Source organism: Urocitellus parryii, chromosome 8 (genome assembly GCF_045843805.1).
Source record: "Urocitellus parryii isolate mUroPar1 chromosome 8, mUroPar1.hap1, whole genome shotgun sequence".
NCBI lineage: Eukaryota > Metazoa > Chordata > Mammalia > Rodentia > Sciuridae > Urocitellus > Urocitellus parryii.
In genome coordinates, this window is record NC_135538.1 from 21,811,806 (window position 1) to 21,835,968 (window position 24,163).

Here is a 24,163-nt window from a genome sequence, read left to right on the forward strand (position 1 = left end):
TCCAGTTCCTTTTCTGGTCAAAATATGCTCCCAACTTCTTTCCTTGCTTGTAATGCATTAAAAACTAAGCGCAATGAGGAAGTCTGTTTATTTTCTGTATCATAGACTCTAAAGGGGCTCTTTTATGTTTACATGGTATAATGTCAATAAAAATATCAATATCAAACACCCTTAGATATAAAAGATAGCAAATTTTAAAACTATACTGTATGTTGCTATTAAAAGCAATAATCTTTAGACAGATATTTTAAATAAAAAGTACAAATCACAAAACCTTATACACAAAAAAATGTTAAAAATTTAGGTGTTATAATAACAGGAAACTAAGAAAGTTGTTTTACTCTTGTGTTACAAGCGAGGACTGTGAACTTTTAATTTAAAAAGACTGAGCACTATCTGAATGTAATACAAATTAGAACAAACTAAAGCTGGGGATTTCCCAATGATTTTATTGAGGTAACTTTTCCCAGTTTTATACATATATGCATTTATATATATTTAGGAAAGCTAAACAATGTCCTAAGGCACTTGGAATTGTGCACGGCAAAGTATCCTATTATAGTATACCACTAGATAGAGCGAAATTTTGCTTTTTAAATAACACAAACACCAATATGGAATAAAAAAGATAATACATAGTTTATCTTTCAGGTTACAATAGTGGAATACATATACATATGTGTGTATACTTGTAGATATTTATACCCACATACTATAATACAGTACAGATTAAGAAAAATGACAAAAAAGAGAAACTGTCATGTTAATCAGTATACAGTTCCAGTTATTTACACTCACAGATATTACATCTGTGTAATAGGTGGACAAGATCACTCACTGGAAATCAGGAACCATTCAATTAGTCTGATAATGATCACAGTTTACCATTCTTTCAACTTTAACTGAAGTTTGAAATAACAAAAAGAATGCAGATAGCCCTAGTTTGAATTTTTAGTAGGTATTTCACTGGTGACATTGGTACAGAAACTTTTTAACACACTGGCACATTTCTAAGCCATGGAAGAAATATTAAAACATGAAAAAGAAAAATTAGTGCTGATATTTTAAGTGATGAAAGTGGTTTGACCCTTGACTCAGTCTGGTTCTTTCTGAATGCTAATTAGCACTGCAGTGGCAATTTCTTGTGCAGAAGCTCTCTAAGCAATGTAATGATATAGCCAAACTATAACATCATCCAGTAAGGGAGAAGCCCCCCCAGATTGGCAAGTGGCACAAATATTATTGGCATTTTAAGATATAAAATTGACCTGAGGGTGGAGTGGCAATTGGCATCATTTACTCCTTTCAATTTATTCTTAAAAAAGAAAAAATACTGCTATTAACAAAGATAACAATTCCTAAGCACCATCTATACATTTTCAAAATAACCAACCACCTTTATCAACTCTGAGTTGCTCGGCCTCAAAATATTTTTGGAGTTTTACTATTTTAAAAAATTATAGTGGCTAAATTAATTCCATTCTTCAAGCCACAATTCACTGGAATAATTTCAAGACATTAACCATTCAGTTTTGGTGTTAAAAAGCGACAAAGAGCATAAATGTGTTTCTGTATTGTTTGGTGCAGATTAATAATGTTTCACCCAGGTAAAAGGAGTTTTGTGTGTGACCATTGCTGCAGTTGAACTACAGGCATGCAATCCACAGTTAATCCACATTTCCATCATAATGCAGCACTCACAGACCTTGTTAGAAGAGCTGAACCATGTGACTATTTATACAGGGGAATCGAAGCATTTGCATGTGCATTAAATGCTTCCTTAACAGGAGAAAGAAGAGACTCTTTTGGAACTCATGGGATGTAACATTACCATGTGAAATCTGATGGTGACTTCCAAAGACCCCCTGCTTTGTTTATGTGGACTGTTAAGAGTCACTGTGTTTGTGTTCAACTCCTGTGACAATCCTCACAACACTGCAAGAACTATGTCCAACAGTGTAGTTTTGGAGTAAAAATTGTGAGGGGAGAAAGCTCGCTTCATGTAAAATCTCTCCCTTAAGTACACACAGGGATCAGGCCAAGTTACCATGCCCACTGCACACAGAATTGCCAAGGCTGCTGGGAAACTCCTGCTTGAAGAAATGGGCAAATTAAAGCTGAATGGAAGTAGAAGGCTTGAGAAATGAATGGGCCCAAAGAAACACAAGGCAGTAGAGACAATGTTTTGGGGATAGGCACTTCTGCCTGTGTGTTCTCAATTATGTTCAAGTGGGGAGGTACCACCCTATGAGGGCATCTGAGCTGGGGAAGAGCTTGTTACTTGTGGGTTTTACACTGACTGGGAACACTACTGGCATTTTGTCAGCAGGGGACTGGGATGTTAAAACACCTTGCAAGGTGTGGGACATTTCTGTGTAACAGAGAATTGCCCAAATCTAAATGACTACAACATCCCCACGGAGAAACATGGATTGACAAAGGTTGTCTCCTATGTGCAGCTGTGCAAGCAATGCCACAAACTAAATGACATTTTGTGTGTGTGTGTGTATGTGTGTGTGTGCAGGAAATCCTAGCATCGCTAAACATGGCCCTTCTTCTAGGGTCGTCTTTAGGAAGGAATAGCTGCCACAGAAATCTTCATTTCTTTGCCAGAAATCTTACAATGTATGCAATGGGATTTCTTAATTTGGGAGGATTCTGATTTCAAAACAGTGCCCACAGATGTGGCTTATTTTCAGCTGCTTTCTCGAAATGCTAATGATGGTTCACATTTTCAAACAGATCTTAAGCTTAATGACTACAAAAAGTAAAAGAAGGTGAAAATGAGAATGGTTTGGGGGTTCCTTTCTTGGTCCCTAGTACCCTTTGGCCACTGCCTGCCTTTCTAGTAAAGCCTAAAGTTCCTCTTTGGAATTTGAGTTTGAATTATCTAGGGATGTGCTTTTTCTCAGGAAGATGCTCCTATTAACATGATTACTTTATTGTTATCTTTTCCTCTAGCACATATTTGAATTCCTGAAGTTTGTTCTGCTTTGTCAAGTAAAACAATATAGTATCTCCCACCAGACAGTACAGATCAAAGACTTGGTAGTGAAAGATTAACCATTTCAAGGGCTAAGGGGCAATATTGCAAACAAATTGTGTCTAAGTGGTTCCTTAATGCTCACAACATATTCTAATGCTGTGAAGAAATAATGATCTCAATATACTTTCATGAGTAAGGACAGGCTTCATATACTGGGATTCAGGAATGCTTGAATAGTTATGCCACACTGATGAGAATGACATAGTCAATACATCTTGTATTTGTTTAAATATACCTTACCTACTATAAGGGAAGTTTCTTACTTTGTATGAAATATGCTGCTAGGACCATAAACATTTTTGAGTGAGAGAGAAAGGAAAGAAAGTTTTCACTGCTTAAATGACATACTACTATGTGGTATGCCTTTTCCTTTTGTGAATTAAGTTTTACAAGTTGTGTTTGACTCTATGAAGTATAAGTAAAATACATGTTATATGTTTGTGTGGTATGTATCAGGATATGCAGTGTTAATACCATTTTTTTCCTCTTTCAAGTGTAAGGTAGTGTTTTTGGGTTGTCATTGTTGTTTGGTATTGGGGACTGAACCCAGGCCTTATGCATAATAGGCAAGCACTCTTACACTGAGCTGTATCCCTATCCTTTTTATTTTTTATCTTGAGATAGGGTCTCATCAAGTGTTCAAGGCTGGCCTTACACTTAGGATCCTTCTGCCCCAGCCTCCTGAATACCTGAGATTACAGGTGTGCACTACATGCCCAGATTTTTTTTTCTCCTTTTAATGTGCTAGTACAGCACTGAAATAACTGCAGGATGTACAACCTGACTTATGGTTTTAAGGACTCATGAGTCATTTCAATATTTGGTGATTTCTGAAGAGTATATTCAATCCTTCTATTTTCTTAAGCTGATTTTTTTACTTAAATTTCTGAACTCCAGGCTAGGGACCCAGCTTAGTGGTAGAACACTTGCCTAGCTGGGTTTGATGCCCAGCACTAGAAAAGAAAAAAAAAAAAAGAAGTTTAAAACTTTCTACTAACAGAATGTTTAATGACATTAGAGAAAGATAAGCAACTACACTCATTCTGCTAATAAGGGATACAAAGATGCAACCAGAAAATCAGTTTTTCTGGGTAAGTCAGAGAAATAGATGTGTTGGTTTTTTTCTCTAATTAAACAGCTTTTAAAATGCCCAAGATAGGTTCTCTAACTATTGTAGATTTCAGTTAAATAATTCAAAGAATTAGCATAAAGATAGATTACAGCTAATGTAAAAAATATGCAAAACCCTTCTCTTACACAGGAAATTGTCAAGTAAGCTGCCTTAAATGCATGTTCATCACTAGAGAACCATTTTTTCCAGGTTGATTGGTAATGACCATGAGGATGTTGATAAAGTTCATTTAGCATTTTCTTACCACCTTAATATTATTTTCCCCCTGTTTAAAAAAAAAGATGGAATGGTCACTTTGGTTTTCACATTCTAATTCTTTCCTTCCTAGAGGTGGGTTTGTTTTCTTCTTTAATCATATATCAAGAATCCAGGAAAAGTCACTCACTTGTTCTTTGTTAGCCTAATGTCACACTTCAGTGAAAACCTGGAACTGTGTTATAGCAGCAACAAAGAAAGAAATTACAGGGGTTGGGGATGTAGCTCAGTGGTAGAAGGTGCTTAGCATGCACAAGGCCTGGGTTTGATTCCCCAGCACCAATAAAGAAAACCAATTCCCACACACATTTATTTTCTTTATAGAATAGAAACATAGTGGTTAGACTGCAGAAATGCTGGTAGTGGGCAGGGGCATAATTACAGGGAGGATGACCCAGACCTTTGCATTCTTGTAGGCCTGCTGGGCAAGAGACCCTTGCATGGGCTGCTGGTGGGAGATATGCAGTTGTGCCTTTAAAAATTAACCAAGAAAATAGAGCTTCATTCTGCGAAATACAGCTCAGCACATAATCCTTTAATTCCTTCCATAGCTTTTTATTTAGCGGATCCTGCTAATGAAATAATTGGTGGTTCTAGTCACTTAAATATTAGACTAGCAGTGGTTAATTTTATTATTTACTTTCAAATTTCTCTCTGATAAAATTTTCTCGGAATGTATTAGTTAGTATGAAAAAAAAAAGTGTGGGTACTTCATAAATCTGATTTAATTACACAAGGAAAATTACTGAATTACTTACTGCCCAGTTTTTCACTTTGGTCCAGGGTGAATCTCATTTTAAAATAAAAGAATTACATTTTATGTATCACTAATGGTTAAAAAGAAAAGTTCCTTCCATGAACTCAACAGGAACTTTCTCTGACGTGTATCTTGAGTGCTAAATCAGTGATGTCTTTCTATTTAACATTATATAAGACCTTGTAATTAGAAATTTAAAAAAATACTCAAAGATTATAAGCGTAGAAAAAGAAAAGGAACATTATATTCTCTGGTATTTTTTTTCCATGTCACTAAAATGCTAATAAGATAAAATAAAGAAAAAGATAACTTAGAAAAAAAATGAGAACAAAATTAACTGTCATGGCTGGATTGAAACCTTATAAACAGACAAGGGCTTAGGATGTAGCTCAGTGGTAGATCACTTGCTTAACATGTGCAAGGCCCTGGGTTTGATCCCCAGCACTGTAGAACAACAGAGCAGACAATACCATAGCCAGATATAGAGCCACAGATTTGGAGATGCAGAAACATTTTTTTCAAAGCAAGGTATGTCTTATTCTATTAGTGAAATGACAGCGCTATGGAAAGCAGACTTATTTTGTTAATGCACATAGCTGACTTCAGCAAGAGGTACATTAATGCTGGTTACTCTTCTTATTTATAAAATGGTCCTGGCTTTTTATAGTATGGCAACTGGGGTCAATATTTTAAAATTTTAAAATAAAATTACCCAATTTCAAGTGGTTCTTTAAAATGCCAAGGAATGGTAGGATCAAAATTTATCCAGCACATGAAATGCTTACTTTGGAGTTGAAATTGAAAATTACACTCTTTCACATTTTGAACCAGAAACAATTCAGAAAATTCTTCTCATCCATGTTCTAAAGAATAATATATCTTCTAGTTAGGTCTTGCCTTCCTTTTATAGATTTCATGTGATTTTAACAAAAGGGACACAAAACAACTGTGAAAGAACAATTCAATGCAAGGAGGTATTGACATAAGGTCAATGCATTTGAGACTAGAAATCATTCTGGGCTTGGGGTTGACTCCATGAAAAAGATCAATTTCATTATAGAGGGTATTTTTTGTTTTATTTTTAACTGTAAACAACACTGACTGCAGGATCATAGGGAAATCTATGACTTTTACCTCACTGGTCTTCTAGCATTAAAATAAATACTGTTTTTATGGATGCAGTCTGTAGACTCTTGATATACACGATGAGGTTTTCCTCACACACAACTTAGCAAAAATTTTCTGTTTTCTTTAAGCATTGGGGTATTTTTTTCATGTGCTTTATTTTATTTATTTTTAAATAGCAGCAACCCATCATTTTCTTTCTTTCTTTCTTTCAATACTGGGGATTGAACTCAGGGGCACTCGACCACTGAGCCACATCCCCAGCCCTGTTTTATATTTTAATTAGAAACACGGTCTCACTGAGTTGCTTAGCGCCTTACTGTTGCTGAGGCTGGCTTTGAATTCATGATCCTCCATAACTGGTCCTTTGCCTCCTGCTCCAAACTAACAGCAGGCAACATACACTTGCACCTCGCTTACATTTTAACTTTGGATTCAGGTTTTTAAAAGGGTGTCATGATTGTCAATAGTATCTTCTTTAGAACAAGTATGGTTGCTTGACTCTAGAGATAATCAAGATAGGGAAAGGCCGAAAGAATTATTTCTAAAGCTTGCAACAGATATATACAGCTGCATTACATCTGACTTTATGTCCAGTCCTGTTATCCTTGTGGAGGGCTGATACACTGATACACTAGGAAAGAAGCATTTTTTTAAAAAATAGCCAAATGTGTATAGCCATGCTACTTAAAGCATGCAACAAAATTTGGGTAAGCATGCTTGGTCAGAGTCAATAGAAACCTCTTGTATTTAAGAAAAAGATGAATGAAAACATTCAGACATTTCTGGCAACTGGATTTACTGGCACAACATAAAATAATGGTACTACAGTGTACCAACTTAATGGTGAAACAAGAGTATTCTAGAATCAAGTCTTTAAGGAATCCACATTGGTCGTTTAGATTCCCAAATCCCTTAGTAAGTTCTCAGCTACCAAATGCCTATTTCGAAAATACAAATATGCTTCAATTTTCTCTCTTCTTCATTAACGTAATGAAGTACTTTTCTCTCTCTCTCTCTCTTTTTTTTTTCCTGATTTTCAACTCCCACCCCTTTCTGGTGCCCAGCAATTCCAATTTCCATTTTTCTTTAACCCGCATGTGTGACAACATTTGGCTTTCTGGTAGGGAGTCAGCGATTGTCTTCTGCTCATCTTCTATGATTTCAACTCCTGATGAAGAACAGTGGATGTAACCACAGTGCGCCTTACCACCAATACACATTCTGGGCAGCAAGGCTCACTGTGTCCTCTGCTTGCTTGTTGGCCCATCTTGGCTGTACAGGTGAGGAGCACTTTTGATCAAAGCTGAGTCACACGTCTCCTTCACCACAGGTTCAACGGAAACACACACACTCAAATCTCAGTGCAATATCAGGTTTTCAGGAAGAAGGGCTTCCCCAAAAGACGATCCATTGCTGTTTCCAAATAGTTCCGCACTTCCTTATGGACGATGAAACCTGGAGGAAGAAAGGTAACTGTGAATCCGTGGTGGCCCAGGGGCACTCTACCTGCGTGGAACTGAGGGCAGCAATGTTCACAATGAAAAGCAGGTAGCTCTAGGTGTCCCGCAACTGAATACTGTCACAATGTTGGAAAACAGAGACAATCCCTGTGTAAAAGATGGTAGTTATATCATTCAGGTCACAAAGCAATCAAGGCATAAAACATCACCATCCTTGATGGGGACATTCTAACCCATAGGAAGCAGAATGAGATGTGTCACAAAACGATTTGGTTACACCTGGTCTGTAGTAACAAAGGAAGACTTCAGTCACTATTTCATTAGCTTCTGCCTCTCATCAGCTCCTGTAGGTGACTCCAAATTCATTTTCCATACCTGAATTTCCAAATGCCTACTGGGCATTCCTACCCAGACGGTCCAGAGTAACAACATATTGAGCATGTCTGCAGTTACACAAAGTTTTTCCTGTTAACCTGCTTTTGCACTTTCTATCTTGTTTAATGTTCTACTTTTTAAAGTATTTTTAGCCTAGAAACCTCAGCTTTGCAATTCATTCCTCTCCTTCACCCGGCCCTGCCCATCAGTCACTAAGCCTGTCTATGAATTATGAAAGCCCTGGCCATCTTTGGCTGGCACCACTTTAGTGGTCAGTTTGCTGGTCAGCCAGCAGCTTCATTTCCCTCCATGCAAATTTCTAAACATTCCTGCATTTTTGTAGACCTGTACTTTCTAGAACATGCTGTTCCTATTACCGCAATTCCTTCCCTTCATGTCCAGTCTGTTTTCATCGTCAAGATCAAGGTTAAAAGCCATCTTCTCCATAAAGTCTTATCTATCCAGCCCTTCAGACTAGTTCTGGGATTCACATTTATGCAACTCTACTTGGCAATGTCCCACTTATTATAATCTCATGCTCATATACCCTGTTGAATGAGTCTTTTAACTGGTTTTCCTATCCAGACACTCCCCATCAAACCCTGTCACTGTCACTAGCATTATCATTATGAGATATTGATCCCGCTATTCTAGTTTATTTATTTATTTTTTTTGTCATAAGAATTACATTATTCCTCCTTCTCTACAAAATAAAATTTAAATTTCTTGGACTGGTGATCAAGGCCTTTTAGAATGTGGCCCAACCCATGTTTCTAGCTAGATCTCTCTTTATTAGTATTCCCCAATGTGCTCAGTTCTAATCTTTTGCCCCCAAATGCTTCCCATCTCCGCTTTGTATGATCTCACTCTCTGAGGTTCCCAATTTCCCTTTCCTCCACCTCTCAGGGAGGCACGAATCACTTTCTCTTCTGTGCTCCTATGACCTTTGGTTTGTGCCAATTATTTATCATGATGAGGTCCTTGTGCAGGAGGGCCTGTGCTAACGGGCCATGGGAAATGAGCAGAGGACTGTTTTTATTTGCTTTTACATACACCATCTGGCACTTGGTATATCTTTTTTTTTGGGGGGGGGATACACAGGATTGAACTCAGTGACACTCAACCACTGAGCCACATCCCCAGCCCTATTTTGTATTTGATTTAGAGACAGGGTCTCATTGAGTTGCTTAGTGCCTCACTTTTGCTGAGGCTGGCTTTGAACTCACGATCCTCATGCCTCATCCTCCTGAGCCTCTGGGATTACAGGCATGTGCCACAGAGCCTGGCTGTGGTGTATCTTAATACACGCTATTATGTTGAATCAAAGCACTAAGAAATGAAAAAATAAAGACATAAGAAGAGATACAAACAAGACTGGTTGTGGTTGATAATTGGAGAAGCTGCCTTGTGGATGCATGGGTCGTCTTACACTATTCAGTATGTTTAACTTCCCAAAAGTCAAAATAAAAACAAGATACACCAAGCTTTCCCAAACTGGCAAATAAGTTATGGCTGAAGCAGGACTGTGCTCCCTTGGAGTTCAATTTTTAACTCTTCTAATGGCCATGCTCTTGGGCAAATGTGTGACCTCATAAATAGACATTACTAGTGTGGTCACCTGGGCTGCCTTTGCTGCCTGGCCATGCATAGTTCTCCCCTCTCAGGAGGTGGGCAATAGGCACCAGCTTTTCCTCTACATCAGCTCACTTCCCCTGGGGGTGGCATGCTTTTCTCTTCCCCTAGCTGTGAATAGTTAGGTTCCTCCTGTTGCTTAAATCACAGAACAAGTCTCATTTTTTCAACTGACTCCTTTTTGGGACAACCCACGCTCTCTCTCCCCTTTTCCTTCTCATGGTGTCCTGTTATATTCTCTTCACAGTACTTCAGACTGAAATGTCTGTTTACTTGCTAATGATTTGTCTCTCTCACCAGAATGTAACCAAACCACCTGAGGACAAGGACCTCAAATGATGTATTCTAAATTCCCAGGCTCCAAACACAATCTAGCTCACTCTGTGTGCTCACTAAGCATTTGTTCAAAGCACAAACAGCTGAACACATCATGGGGGCATTTAGAAAGCCATTTGATAATTCTTCCTTTTGTGTGCATGTGTTGCGGGGATGGAACCCAAAGTTTTGCAATTGCTAGGCAAGTGCTCTACCACTTAAGCTACACCCCAGCCCCCTGGATCACTCAATCTATAAATACTCTTATATAACTGCAGAGTCAATTGTAAGATCCCCAAACTTAATTATAAGCAAATGTATAGTAATCATGATAACCCATCTGACAGAACATTCCAAAGTGCTTTCTGGAAGAGTCAATCACAAGCTAAAGAAAAATACAGAAATTCCATTAAAAAATTTTTTAAAAGAGCAAGTGAAAACTTCTTAAATCAAAGTTTTTATATAAAATATGAAAGAGAGGCAAAAACTAATAACAATAGCTAACATTTACTAATGCTGGGCACAAATCCAAGTGTCATGCATATGTACAACACCTCATTTAATCCTTAGAATAACCCTATAAGGTAGGGACTCCTGTTCCCTCTTTATACAGGTATAGGAACTGAAGCCCAAAGATGTCAAGTCATTTGCCAAGGGAAGAGAGCTCATAGATGGAGGTGCTAGGCTCCAGGCACTATTCTTTCTTTCTTTTTTTTTTTTTTTTTGGAGGGGGGGCGGATACCAGGGAGTGAACCTACGAGTGCTAAACCACTGAGTTGCATCCCCAACCCTTTTTGGTATTTTACTTAGAGACAGGGTCTCTCTAAGTTGCTTTAGGGCCTTGCTAAATTGCTGAGGCTGGTTTTGAATTTGCAATCCTCCTGCCTCAGCCTCCTGAGTTACTGGAATTATAGGCATGTGCCACCGCATCCAGACTATATGAAAGTACAGATTAAAATGTACTCCAATCTGCATTTTCATTCAAAAGAGGGAGTGTTTCTAGTGCTCTCTGGGTAGAGTAGAATAAAAAGGCAACTAATTGGATTTCTACATCTACCAAGTTTTGATCAATTTTGTTAGAGAAAAATCCCTTTTCCCCATTTCCACCCTACACTTTAATACAATTATCTCAAAAACATCCACCTTTCTCCACAAAGGGGAATCAATGGAAATTGGCTATTCTCCAACTTCTTATAGTAACTAGAGAAGCAAATTCAGCCTGATCCTGGGGTTGAAACCAGCAGTATCCCCTCCCCTCCCTCTGAGGAAGACATACTGGCATTGTCTATGCCACATGAAGAGCAGGAGCCCTGGGAGCCCTGGCACACAAGATAAATTGTACCTCTGGGATCCTCATCCTGGGAGTCATCAGCCTCTCTTTCTAATGTTCATCTTTAGGAATTAAATAAAAGCTCATCTAATTTAGCAATTATTCAGCACTCTCCAATTTTGCTTGCCTTTGCACACCAAATATTCTACAATGTCCCCATCTTCAGATGTTCTTTGGTCCTGGATTCAAAGGATAAGTGGGACAAAGGACATAAACTGTTTTCTCTTCCCATCCCATCGGTGATGTCTTTGGGATGAAGAAGTAAACAAAGAATTAGGTTGGGCAATCAAGCAAGTAGTCAGTGGACTGAGAAGAGATAATCTTCTAAAGCCCAGCATTTTCCTGAAAAGTATCCTGCTTTTAGATTTCCAAACCTAGCAAGGACATTATCACACTTCTTTTTTTTCTTTTCCTGCAGACACCATTTGCCCAGGAACTGCAGTAGATAATGAGCTCCACAGCCTGGGTTGCGTGGAAAGATGACACCAGCAGTCTCAAGGGCTGGCTCAGAGAAGGAGGTGAGCAACCAACACTGCGAATGCAATAAGATGCTGACAAAACCCAGGGGCAGAGCTGCAGCCTCTTACATAGATTGTCCAGATTTGGTAAAACAAACAACTCATGTCTTTTCTGCTCTGTATGATCAGAAAAAGCATAATCATATCCTGTTAAATTAAGCACCTTATCTTCAAATTCAGCTCTAAAGTTCATGGTTAGAGGTAATGGAAATGCAAACTATACCTTAAGTGTGTTCCAACTCAGCAGTTTGCATTCATTTAAAAATATAAGTTCAGCTTTACCTCCTGAGAAGTTTGCCTGTCTGACAGAATGACAGTTTTGGCTTTAGGCTTCAAGTTGGTGGAGCAATAAATAGATTTACTGTGCCCTAAGGACACGTAAGCTTTTTGTCCACCCTCTTTTCAGAACTTTTCTGAGACTCAATTTTGAACTTATCTATATTTTCTTCTTCCTTTTAATACTGCTATACAATTTTTCTTATTTTCATACTGTCGTGATGGAAAAGCTATTTTTAAATCATGGAATTCAGATAAGGATAATGATTTCCCTAAAGATGGTTCCTCTAAAACTTAATTTTAAAAAATTTACTTATCTTCCTGTAAATTCATTTGGGCACTATAAAAACAGAATCACTCCCAAATGTAAAAATATTACTTCACCATACTTCCCTATTTGATATATGCTAAATCCTGAATAATCAATCACTTATTTATCTCTCTATTTATTTATTTATTTTTGCCATGCTGGGAATGGAACCCAGGACCTCACTCATGCCAATCAAGGGCTCCCCCACAGGGATACCTCCCCAGCACTCCCTCCTTCTGTCTTCAATACTTTCACTGTTATGCCATGTACACATATAGAAACCACATGGAGAGGCCCTCCTAAACCACAGCTCCTGTTCCATCCGAGAGGTCACACCACATAGTGGTCAGACTCTTCTTTAGTCCTAAGACAGCCCTCTCATTCCTCTGTGGAGGACCCCTCAACAAATTTTAATTGCAGTCCTAAGTACAGTTGCTGCACTGTCACAATTCCATAAACTATGCTTATCCAGCAGCTGAAAGAGTGGTTTACTTTATCTGTAAATCCACATAGGATGGAAATACCTACAGAAAAAAGAAAATGAGATAATTGCCTTAAACTACACATTTATGTATATGGGTCCAACTGTCGTACATTAGAAATATTTGAAAAATAGAGAAAAGTCAAATCCCCACAATTCTAATAATAAACCATGAAGAATTTTGGATGTCATTTTCTAATATTTTTCTGTGCATCTAAATTTTAAATATACTGCTGTTAAATATACATTTAGTCAATATCTTGACTTTCCCACTTGATGTGATGCAATGACCTCTGGAGACCTACTGTAACTCGAAGAGCTTCAACTCAATGATTCCAACTCTGTGATAATTCCCTTAATATAATAAGCAAATAATTGATAAGATAATCATGTGTGTAAATATTTCAAAGTACTTTACATACTCTAAAATATTATTTACAAAATTAAAGTATTTTTTAAAGTGATACTTTCTTGAGTTTCAATTTGAAACCTACTAATTCATAAAAATTTGGAAAACAGGCTATGCAGAAGAAGATAAAAATTCCTCATCATCTTACCACTCAGCTATAATCATTTAAAAATTCATTTTTTAAGTAACATTTGACCTTTCATGCAGTTTGTCTTTATAATTTATGGAATTATTTTATATTGTAGAAAGTCCATTTACTATGGAAAGGGCAATAGTGGCCTTTAAAAAATGTAATGATGGTGGTCTCTTTAAAAAATGCAATGACCCTATCTAATAAATAGCCCACTGTTCAAGTGCATTTTGGGGTTTTGAGCAGAAGGCTGAAAGGCCAGCTGGGGGTTAGAATGTCCAGGATGTGACCAGATAAGCAGCAACATGAGGTTCTAGCTTGATACCTATCAGTCCTCAGGACGAATTCTGTGGGGAGCACCTGAGCCTATTCTTGCTGCAAGACCTTCCACACATTTCAATTCCAGGGAGCTCTCTGGAAAATATTCCTGCTGGGGGAATTTTGTCAAAGATCACCACAATTCTTTATCAAGACAGATTAAACATGCCGCAGCATGTTTTCTGAGCTTAGAGTCTCAGAGGTGTCTTCTCCATGCACTGACCTCAGCGGGACAGTCACAATTAATATTAGTGCCAGCCCAGTATTCAAGACAAGCCACCATGATGAGATCCTCACCTACAGAAATGAGGACTTGGGGAATGAACCTTTAGTTTTTCTTTTAAGAGTTTTTGACGAGGCAAAACATTCTTACATTTCAAAAACTGAAAGGTTCCAAAGGGTAAGTAGTGGGAAGTCTCCCTTCCATGCCTGCCCCCAATCACCAGGTCTCCTCCCAGGAGGGAAGCAATGCTATCAGCTTTTTGTGTATCTTTCCAAAGATACAGAAACAAAGAAAGCTATATATGGGAATGGATCCATCCAGTGCTCCCTGGTACATTGCTATGTGGGAGCTGTCACTGGATGCGAGGTGCGTGAGCAGAAGCAGCAGAGCTGTCTCAACCCATTTATTAACCACCTCAAATCTGCAGGGAGCATAGAGATTTAGGTTTTGAAGGGAAGGCTTACTTGGTATGAAGAGATAAATTCTGGCACTAATTAGAAGAAAGAAGAGCTGCTGGGTATCTAGGTTGCATTTAAAGGCTAGGTAATGATTCATAGTGTGTTTATACCCCCAAGAGTGGCTGGTGCTAAGAGAAGCACTGTTTTTTTACGTGAGCAATTTTCTAAATGTAAAAGATTACCATATTTTTGTATTATTTTGGTTAGAAACAGCAGCATTTCCCTCAATGTTTTTCTCTTAAAAGAAATACTGAAAACAACTTGAAAACAATAAGCACGATTTTTGTCTTTAAAGCCAGAAATATTTCCTGGCTGGAAATGCAGTTCTAATGATGTCATATAAATTAATGGAAAAATAGCAGTAGACATTCGCTCTATTGCCAAGTTTTGAAGACTACTTAAGCAAGGCATATTTATTTTAGTGATATGAATATTTAACTTTTCCTTATCTGGAAAGACATTTTAAAGAGTGTTAATCAATATTTTTTCTGGAAATCTTTTAAAGTTTACCTTTGACATCAGCTGTTATCCCCCCAAAGCCTATCTACTTACATCTATTAATATTAGCTTAAACACTAAGGATGTCAACAGTCTATTTTATTAACAACAAACATATTCTAAATTTCCCTAAGTGAGTAAATATAGAGAAATAGCCAACAAAATTATTTATTTATTTATTTAGGTACTGGGGATTGACCCAGGGGCACTTAACTACTGAGCCACATCCCCAGATGGTTTTATTTTTATTTTGAGTCAGGGTTTTGCTAAGTTGCTTAGGGCCTCGCTAAGATGCTGAGGCTGGCTTTGAACTCAATCTTCTTGCCTCGGCTTCCCGAGCTACTGGAATTACAGATGTGTGCCACTGCGCTGAGCAGCCAATAGGATTGTGAAGGTGAAAAAAATAACCCATCAGCTATAAAAACACTACAAATCTATGCTCATTAAACAGAGTGACACAGTAGAAATGGACAAATAGCTCATCAGAACATAATAAGAAACTCAGAAATTGACCAATGTGTGCATTATAAAAAAGGATTTCACATCCAGGGGGAGATTAGTGGCATGGAAACAACACATTATTGAATCAGAAAACAGTAAAGTTGGTTTACTTTCTTGAATCAAAACATAAAAAAGCACATAATAAGTTGAAACAAGTGGTTTTATAATCTTTGTTTCCTTCCACAAGACAATCAATGAAGTAAAAAGTAACAGGAAAGATATGAATATGCAAAAATTAAAACAAAAATCATTTAAAAATTCTCAAGGTTAACAACAGATTGGAGAAAAATAGCATGGCATATATAACCAAGGGCCAATATCTATAATATCTAAGGGGATTTTACTAATTCACATAAAAAAGACAATCCCCCCAAATTGGCCAAACATTTTGAATAGGCAAATCAAAAATAAAATGTTCAGTAAACATAAGATGCCCAATCTCATAGAAATCAATGAAACAGAACATTATTGTTTATCCTTTAGAATATAAATCTCCCAACCACTCCCCAAATGCTGACAAGGGTGAGTAAGCAGCTTGGCATGCTTAGCAACTATGGGTCAGGAAGATAACAGAATAGTATCTTTCAAAAATGTTAAAAAGAAAGAAAGAAAGAAAGAAAAATATCCTGAGACTTAGTCAATCTATTAATGGGACTAATACATAAATACTAGCATGTGTACCCAGAAATAGATGTGCAAAATCAAGGTAGCAGTGTTTGATAATGAAAAACGGAAACTCCATAAACATTCATCAATCATGTAACTGTTCAATAATTTATTGTACATTATCTATGAGATGCCACAGAGTCATTCAAATGAGTGTGATATATACTGATATGGAAGGACTTTCTAGATGCTCTGTTTGTGTGTGAGAGGATACATGTAAGCACATGTGTGTACATACACATATACTATTTACGTAGATACATAGAAACATCTACATAGTACCTCAAACCTGTACTAGCGTCCCTGGGGGGAATGGAAGTGAGTCTGGGAAAGGAGTCAAGTGGGGTTTCATTTTTATATGATAAACTTTTGTACTATTTGAATCCTAAATTAATATATTCTTTTTCTACATCAAAATACACATATTAAAAAAGAAATGAGGGGCTGGGGTTGTGGCTCAGTGGCAGAGCACTTGCCTAGCACGTGTAAGGCACTGGGCTCAATTCTCAGCACCGCATATAAATAAATAAAAATAAATAAAGGTCCATTGACAACTAAAAATATATATATATACAAAAAATAAAAAATAAAAAAGAAATGAACCGGACTTTTCCCGGTATCCTACTTTTGGTATATTTGTTCACGGTGTTTAATAGAACAGGAGCGGAACCTCTTTCAGAATAAACAATTACTTTTCATAAAATGAAAAATCTGTAAAAATGCATTGTTCTTTTAATTTGGTTATCTTTTGCTGTAATTTTTCCTCATATCATGCTATCTGATGAAAATAAGGTCATCAGATACCATCCTGAATGACAAAGAGTGGGCTGAGAGCTGTCATTGCAGCCCAGGGGTCAGGTCTGAGGGACGCGAGCACAAGCCCTTTCCCAATTACCCAGAGGCCCTAGCCAGCTCAGTGTCACAAAAATATTCTACCCCTTTCTTATGATCAACTTTACTGAGAAGTACATCTTCAGATGTCTCATTTTAGCATGAACTTTTCCTGACCCCAGAAATGGCAGGGAGAATAAAAGTCTGGCCATTACTGGTCCAAGAGTAGATTATAAGAGGAGAGAGCCCTCAAAGAACGAAAACCACACTTCAAGATGGCAGAAGTCTCTGTGTGCAGATACAACCTAACAGATTTAAGAGGAAACAAACAAATAAAGAAGCAATGTCCCTTAGACACACGGGACTTTCTTCTGTCCATGAGACTAACGTATGGGGAACAGCTGTGGAGGACATCTGTAATAATGGAGGCCACCACGAGTTCTGTGGAAGGGGTTTGCTATTAAATAACAGGTTCCTACTGCTACTTCCTTTACCCAGCACCAAGCACCCCCCCACACCACCAGGAACCACTGCAGGAACAGGAGGAGCACCATGGCGAATGGCTGCCCTACAGAGGCCATTTCTAACCTACAGCAGCAGCATTTGTTCTCTCTAAAGATGGAACATGGTCTTCCTTCTGTAAGCATCTGTCCTGGTATTTTTTAACCTTAATTCAATTTAAAGATTTGATTTCTGTGCCAGTTTTTAGGAATACACCTGTTATAGACAGCAAAGCACATACACCTGGGAGAGAGAAATAAACAGGACACCTGTGGTGAGTGGGCATCAGATAATATGATTACTCATGTTGGTCCACTCTGCTGTTAGTAGTCTGTGAAACTGAAGGGTACTGGGAGGAGAAAGAGTAGGATTATAGCTGCGATTGTCTGGATCTCAGGTGTCCTCCAAAGGCCTGTGTATTAAAGGCTTAGTTCTCAGCTTGGCCCTATTAGGAGGTGGTGGAAAGTTTAAGAGGTGGGTCTTGGGGTAGGTCTTCCAGTCATTGAGGGCATGCCACTCAAGGGGTTGTAGGACTCTAGTCTCTTCCTGTCTCTTTCTGCTCCCCAGCAAAGAGGTGAATGGTTTTGACACTTGCTGCCACCACGACATGCTGTCTCTCTACAGGCTCAAAAGCAACGGGGCCAACAAATCATGGGTTCACACATCCCAAACTGTGGGTCAAAATCCACCTTTTCTCTTTTTAAATTGTTATCTCATATAAAGAACTCAGAAAGCTGACCACCCAAAACAAACAAACAAACAAACAAACAAACAAATAACCCAATCAATAAATGGGCCAAGGACCTGAACAGACACTTCCCAGAAGATGATATACAATCAATCAACAAATATATGAAAAAACGTTCATCATCTCCAGCAATCAGAGAAATGCAAATCAAAACTACTCTTAAGATTTCATCTCACTCCAGTCAGAAGGGCAGCTATTATGAAGACAAACAACAATAAGTGTTGGCGAGGATGTGGGGAAAAAGGTACACTCATCCATTACCGGTGGGATTGCAAATTGGTGCAGCCAATATGGAAAGCTGTATGGAGATTCCTTGGAAAACTGGGAATGGAACCACCATTTGACCCAGCTATCCCTCTCCTCAGTCTATACTCATAGGACTTAAAAGCAGCATAATACAGGGACACAGCCACATCAATGTTTATAGCAGCACAATTTACAATAGCTAAACTGTGGAACCAACCTAGATGCCCTTCAGTAGATGAATGGATAAAAAAATGTGGCATATATACACAATGGAATATTACTCAGCAATAAAAGAGAATAAAATCATGGTATTTGCAGGTAAACTGATGGCATTGGAGAAGATAATGCTAAGTGAAGTTAGCCAATCCCCAAAAAACAAATGCCGAATGTTTTCTCTGATATAAGGAGGCTGATTCATAGTGGGGTAGGGAGGGAGAGCATGGGAGGATTAGATGAACTTTAGATAAGGCAGAGGAGTGGGAGAAAAAGGAAGGGGGCAGGGGGTTAACAAGGATGGTAGAATGTGATGGACATCATTATCCAAAGTACATGTATAAAGACACGAATTGGTGTGAACATAATTTATATACAACCAGAGATATCAAAAATTGTGCTGTATATGTGTAATAAAAATTATAATGCATTCTATTGTCATTTATTTTTAAAAAAATCAATTAAAAAATAAAAAAAAATAATGGGAATCTAACCTAACAGTCCTCTGTGGTTCCAGAAAAACTGGATTACCATGCTAAGCTGTATCATTTGAAAATTCAGTTTCTATCCTAAATTATGTCTACTGTGAGCCCAAGGTGACACATATGTGCCCACACTGACTGTCACCAGCATCTGTTCTGGGCATAGAACTTTAAAAGCCGAAGCAGAATGAACACTGTTGACACTTGTTTTCTGGCCCAGAAAATGAAACTAAAAAGGGAACCAAAATGTAGCCCTTAGGAATGATTCAGACTTCTTTGAAAGGGAAAAGAAATATTTAATTTTAGAAATTCTTATTCAGCCTGGTTAGTTACAGTGTTATTCATAATCTTATCATATCTTCAAAACTGACATACTGGCTGTTAGGTCACCAGTGAAAGCAAACAAGGATGAATGTGGGAGAAGCAGAAATCTTCATGAGAAGATTTTATGCTAAAACTATTTAAAATTTTTATTTGTGATTAAAATAGACCTAACATAAAAATTTGCCATCTTAAGTATCTTCAGCATGGTACACTGCATTTTGACTACTTACCTTGTAAACTGTCGACTCTCTTCATGTACTTCCATTTCTGTGCTTTTAAATTCATTTAGTTCTTTCCTTATGGCTGCCTAAACAGGAGAAGAAAAAATAGGCAAGTAAACTTATTACTTGGGTCCCATATTTCTCCAAGTCTATGTAGCATCAATGAAACAGACATCCTCTTAAGGAATGGCCGGGACAAAGGGATTCCTAATTCCCATGAGGTAAAGGTAGAATAATAAATGTAACATCACATTATGGGTCAAGCATCCCTAATATGAAAATCTGAAATTAGAAATATGAAAAATCTGAAAGCTTTGGAGTGCCCACACCATGTCACAAGTGGGAAATTCCACATCTGACCTCATGTGATCGTCGCAAAAGGCAAGTGTGGTAACGATATTGGAGAAAGTGACCTTGAGGCTTGGTGTAAAAGAAACATAAGTGAATTTTGTGTTTCGACTTGGGCTCCGTCTCCATCATATCTCGTTATATGTATGGAAATATTCCAGAGTAGGAAAAAATTCCCCAACCAGAGAAACTTCTGGTCCCAAGCATTTCAGATGAGGGATATTTAAGGTGTAAATCCAAACTAAAATCAGGACTGACCTCTTCAAGTGTCTTTGACAACGGGGGGTGGGGAGGGGAGCCTTGGCTAGACTCATGGCACAGCCCATGAGTCATACAGAATATCCCCCACCTCGACGACCACAAGAAAGTGCTGGGCATGAGATTTTTCTGAGAAATAGTATCAGATTCCTATGAAAGTTCTGCACTTATTACCGCCCACAATAACATAGTTTTGACGAGCTGCCACAGAGCTACTGGGAAAGCAGTTGCTATTTATTCTTTAATATTAAAAGTTTAGATAAACAGAACTTGAAATTTCAGCACAGTGGGCAAAGCAACTCAAGGAAAATATCAAATAAGATGCATTACTATTTAAAGAACACATAACCTGTGCCATGTAAACTTTGGTGTACAAAGAGATGCTTATGCCATTCAGAGCGAAAAGCTGAGACAGTCGTCAAAATGTTAACTTTAGTTTATCCGTTAACGAACAGTGACTGGATGGCGCATGATTTGGGGTTTCAAGTTTTTGATTATTTTTATTTCCTCATTTTTTCTACGAAGAATGTCTTATTCATTTTTTTTTTTAAAGTACTAATAAAACACTCCTGAAACCTCTAGGCAAAAAAATGGACTCTTCAGTCAAAACACAGAGTGACAATATAAATCACAGAGAGTGATTTTGCTGAGAGATAAGAAAATCTGTTTTGTGGTTGGAAAATAATGAATTTTAGAAGAGGGAGAAGACAGAAGAAAGCCTGGAGGGCCCTCTCCCCCCACGGATCACAGTGAAATCCACAAGCTTTCCCGCCCATGTGCCTTCCAGTGTTCTGTGTAAATCCTGTTGACACAGACCTCTCTTCTCCCCAAATACATTCCTCAGCCCCTGTAGTCTCTATGGGGAATCTGGGTGTGGAAACGGTGGTAATAATTCACACTACTGATTTCTGGAAGCGCTAAAGCCAGCAGAGAAATGTTTGTGGGCCTGTGTCCTCCCCGACACGGCTGTTTTTCTCACTGCCTGTAAAAACTGATTCAGAACCAGAAGCTGGCAAAGCTGAAGATGCCCCGTGTCATTCACAATTCACATCTAGGGGGAATTCTTCTTTGAAAGAAAGTATCTTAATTTGAAGAGGGGCAGAGAATCCTGCCAATGTTCACTTTAAATTTCTTCTCCAAATGGGAGGTCTCACTAGAGGATGTGAGAAGCATCACGCTTGAAGTCAGAAGACACAGATTCTAGACTTGGCTGCTCCTTCAGTAGCAGTGTGGCCCTGGGGGAGTCACTCTGCTCCCAAGCCACAGTTTTCTCATGGCTGCAGTTTGAATAAGTGTTCCCCAAAGGTCCATGTGTTAAAGGTTTATTCTTTAGGGTAATGCTATTGGGAGATGCTTGGGACCTTTAGGAGGCAGGGCCTTATGGGAGGTACTTAGATCACTGGTGTTCTGCCTCTGAAGACTCTGGCCTGTGTTCTCTTTGCTTTTCAGGTTCATGATGTAAGTGGTTTGCTCCACCATATAGTACTCTCCATTGCCATCTAGCGCCCCCACCAGAGGCCCGTATCCATGGAGTCACTTGATCTTGAACTAGAGCCTCCCCAACCGTGAGACAAAATAAACCTTTTCTCTTTATAAGATATTGCCTCAGGTATTTTGTTATAGTGATAGAAAACACTATGACATTCACCTGGAAAATTCAAATGAGAATTCCTCACAATATTATGAGTACTAATTCAAGGACATATCTGGAAGTACTTTGTATACTGTAAAGCTATCAATAATGTCATTATTGTGAGGCATTCATAAATAAATTATTTGGGTTTGTGACTGTGACTTATAATGCCTTCATTTTCATTTATAGAAAAATTGATTCCTAGAACCAGAAGCTGGAAAAACTGAAGATGCTCCATTCCCAGTCACAATGCACATCTAAAAGAAGTTCTTCTTTGAAAGGAAGTATTTTCATTTGAATAGGGGCAGAGACTCCTGCAAATGTTCATTTAAAATTTCTAGATACTCTAAATACTAGAGTTCAAGAAGATGTCACTGAAGAAGACTCAAAGATATATAAGACAAAGTCCTCACTTGCAGCAGTAGGTTGCCTACTGTTCTAAGAGTTTGGCAAAGACCAATGAAAGCATTCTGAGAGAATCAACTAGGATATGGAACTTAAAAAGTAGCACAATTGTAAATTGTGTGTGACACATCCTTTATATTAATAAAATGTACAATTCTCTAATGACCATATATCTACACACACGCTTTTTTATGCAGAGAGCCAAACACTTAGGGACACACCCCCACATTCTCATCTGTAATGTGACCTTTCCATTTCCTCATCAAGAGTGGAGTCTTGCTCTCCAGCCTTGAATCTGGGTGAGTCCTATAACTGTTTTGGACAACAAGACACAGTTGAGGTGATACTGTGTCTGTCAGTCTCGGGTGTAGCTCTTTCTTAGCCTGGTACCTTTTGCTTCTTAGAAGCCAGCTATCACGTAAAAACATGTGACTACTCTCCCCAGGTACAAGGAAAGGCCTTAGAGGATGAGACCCTATGTAGACAGGGGGTGGTGGAGAGGGGAGTGGGGGGAGGATGAGACAGTAAGTGAGTGCACCAAGGAGCCAGAGGGCACAGACATGTTCCTGGAAGTGGAATCTAGCACTAGCATTTTACCTGATGCCATGCACATCAGAAACAAACCTCTGGGCTGGGATGTTCCCTCATCCTACCTCAAGTGAGCAAAATAAAATAGTTGATTTAAGCCACTTGGCTTTGGGGTTGTTTGTTGCAAAGCTGTGGTTAACGTCAATCCTGTTCTATAACTTTTATCTTCTAGAAGATAAAATAGAGGCCTAGACACTCATGTGACCTGTTGGAGATCAAGTGTGCACTAAGTGACAAGGATGGGTCCCCTATATGGGCCTCAAGCCCTACACATTTTCCAGTAAAATGAGCCTAATTCATCCAGATAATTGCCTCAGATCTTCATGTTCTGTGTGCTGGCTTGTAATTAGAAATCATAAGTCAGTTATATGAGTGATGTGGCAATGAATGTTATGTAAAATTGCAGGGTCTAGTAGAGAAATATATCAGAAAGATATAGCTACAGGACATAGCAGAAATGCAATATTTATTTTAAAAAATTCACTGAAGAATGAAGTCCAGGAGTTAATAAAGAGAATGATTTCTTGAGAGAGATTAAAAAAGAGGGGAAAAAGTAATTAATTAAGACTTTTTATTATTGGTGAAATGCATGTACATAATCTTAAATTTCTTCTTTACAAATGAAACTAGATTTTAGCCCTAATACTTTTCACTTAACTATAAATGGGACTGATTTTGTTGAAAGATATGAGATAGAAAAACGTGGGCTGAAATAGTGGGGTTGGAGGACAAACGGTGCTGGGTTGGATCACCATGGGAAGTCACTGAGAGACACAACAACCAAAAACCACCAGGAGATAGCACTGAGACCAGATATGTAGTTAAATTTGGTATTATGGGGCTGGGGTTGTGGCTCAGTGGTCGAATGCTTGCCTACCATGTGTGAGATACTGGGTTTGATTCTCAGCACCACATAAGATTAATAAATAAAATAAAAAGTCCATCAACAACTAAAAAATATTAAAAATTTTTTTTGGTATAATGAGAATTAAAGGAAAAAGGAAATGAAAATGACTAAAACTAGGTATAAAATTGACCTGTGGTGAGTAGTAACAGTTCTGCTTCATCAGCCCGTCAGTTAAGGGGGCATCCTGACAAGAAGCACCAGCAGATTTTTTTTTGACTATTATGCAACCTTCTCAAATAG

At 38.2% G+C, this 24,163-nt stretch overlaps 1 protein-coding gene across 4 annotated transcripts in view; it reads right to left on the reverse strand.

The window, feature by feature from the left end:
• Positions 1-423: 423 nt before the first annotated feature.
• Phactr2 (phosphatase and actin regulator 2) overlaps positions 424-24,163 on the reverse strand; it is a 136,171-nt gene continuing 112,431 nt past the window's right edge. For 3 of the 4 annotated variants that reach the window (XM_026397600.2, XM_026397602.2, XM_026397599.2), the window contains one exon: positions 19,790-19,870. In XM_026397600.2, coding sequence (XP_026253385.2) covers positions 19,790-19,870 — 81 coding nt within the window. Of the gene's footprint in view, positions 7,774-19,789; positions 19,871-24,163 lie in introns of those variants that run through there. The other variant, XM_026397601.2, reaches the window with a different exon arrangement.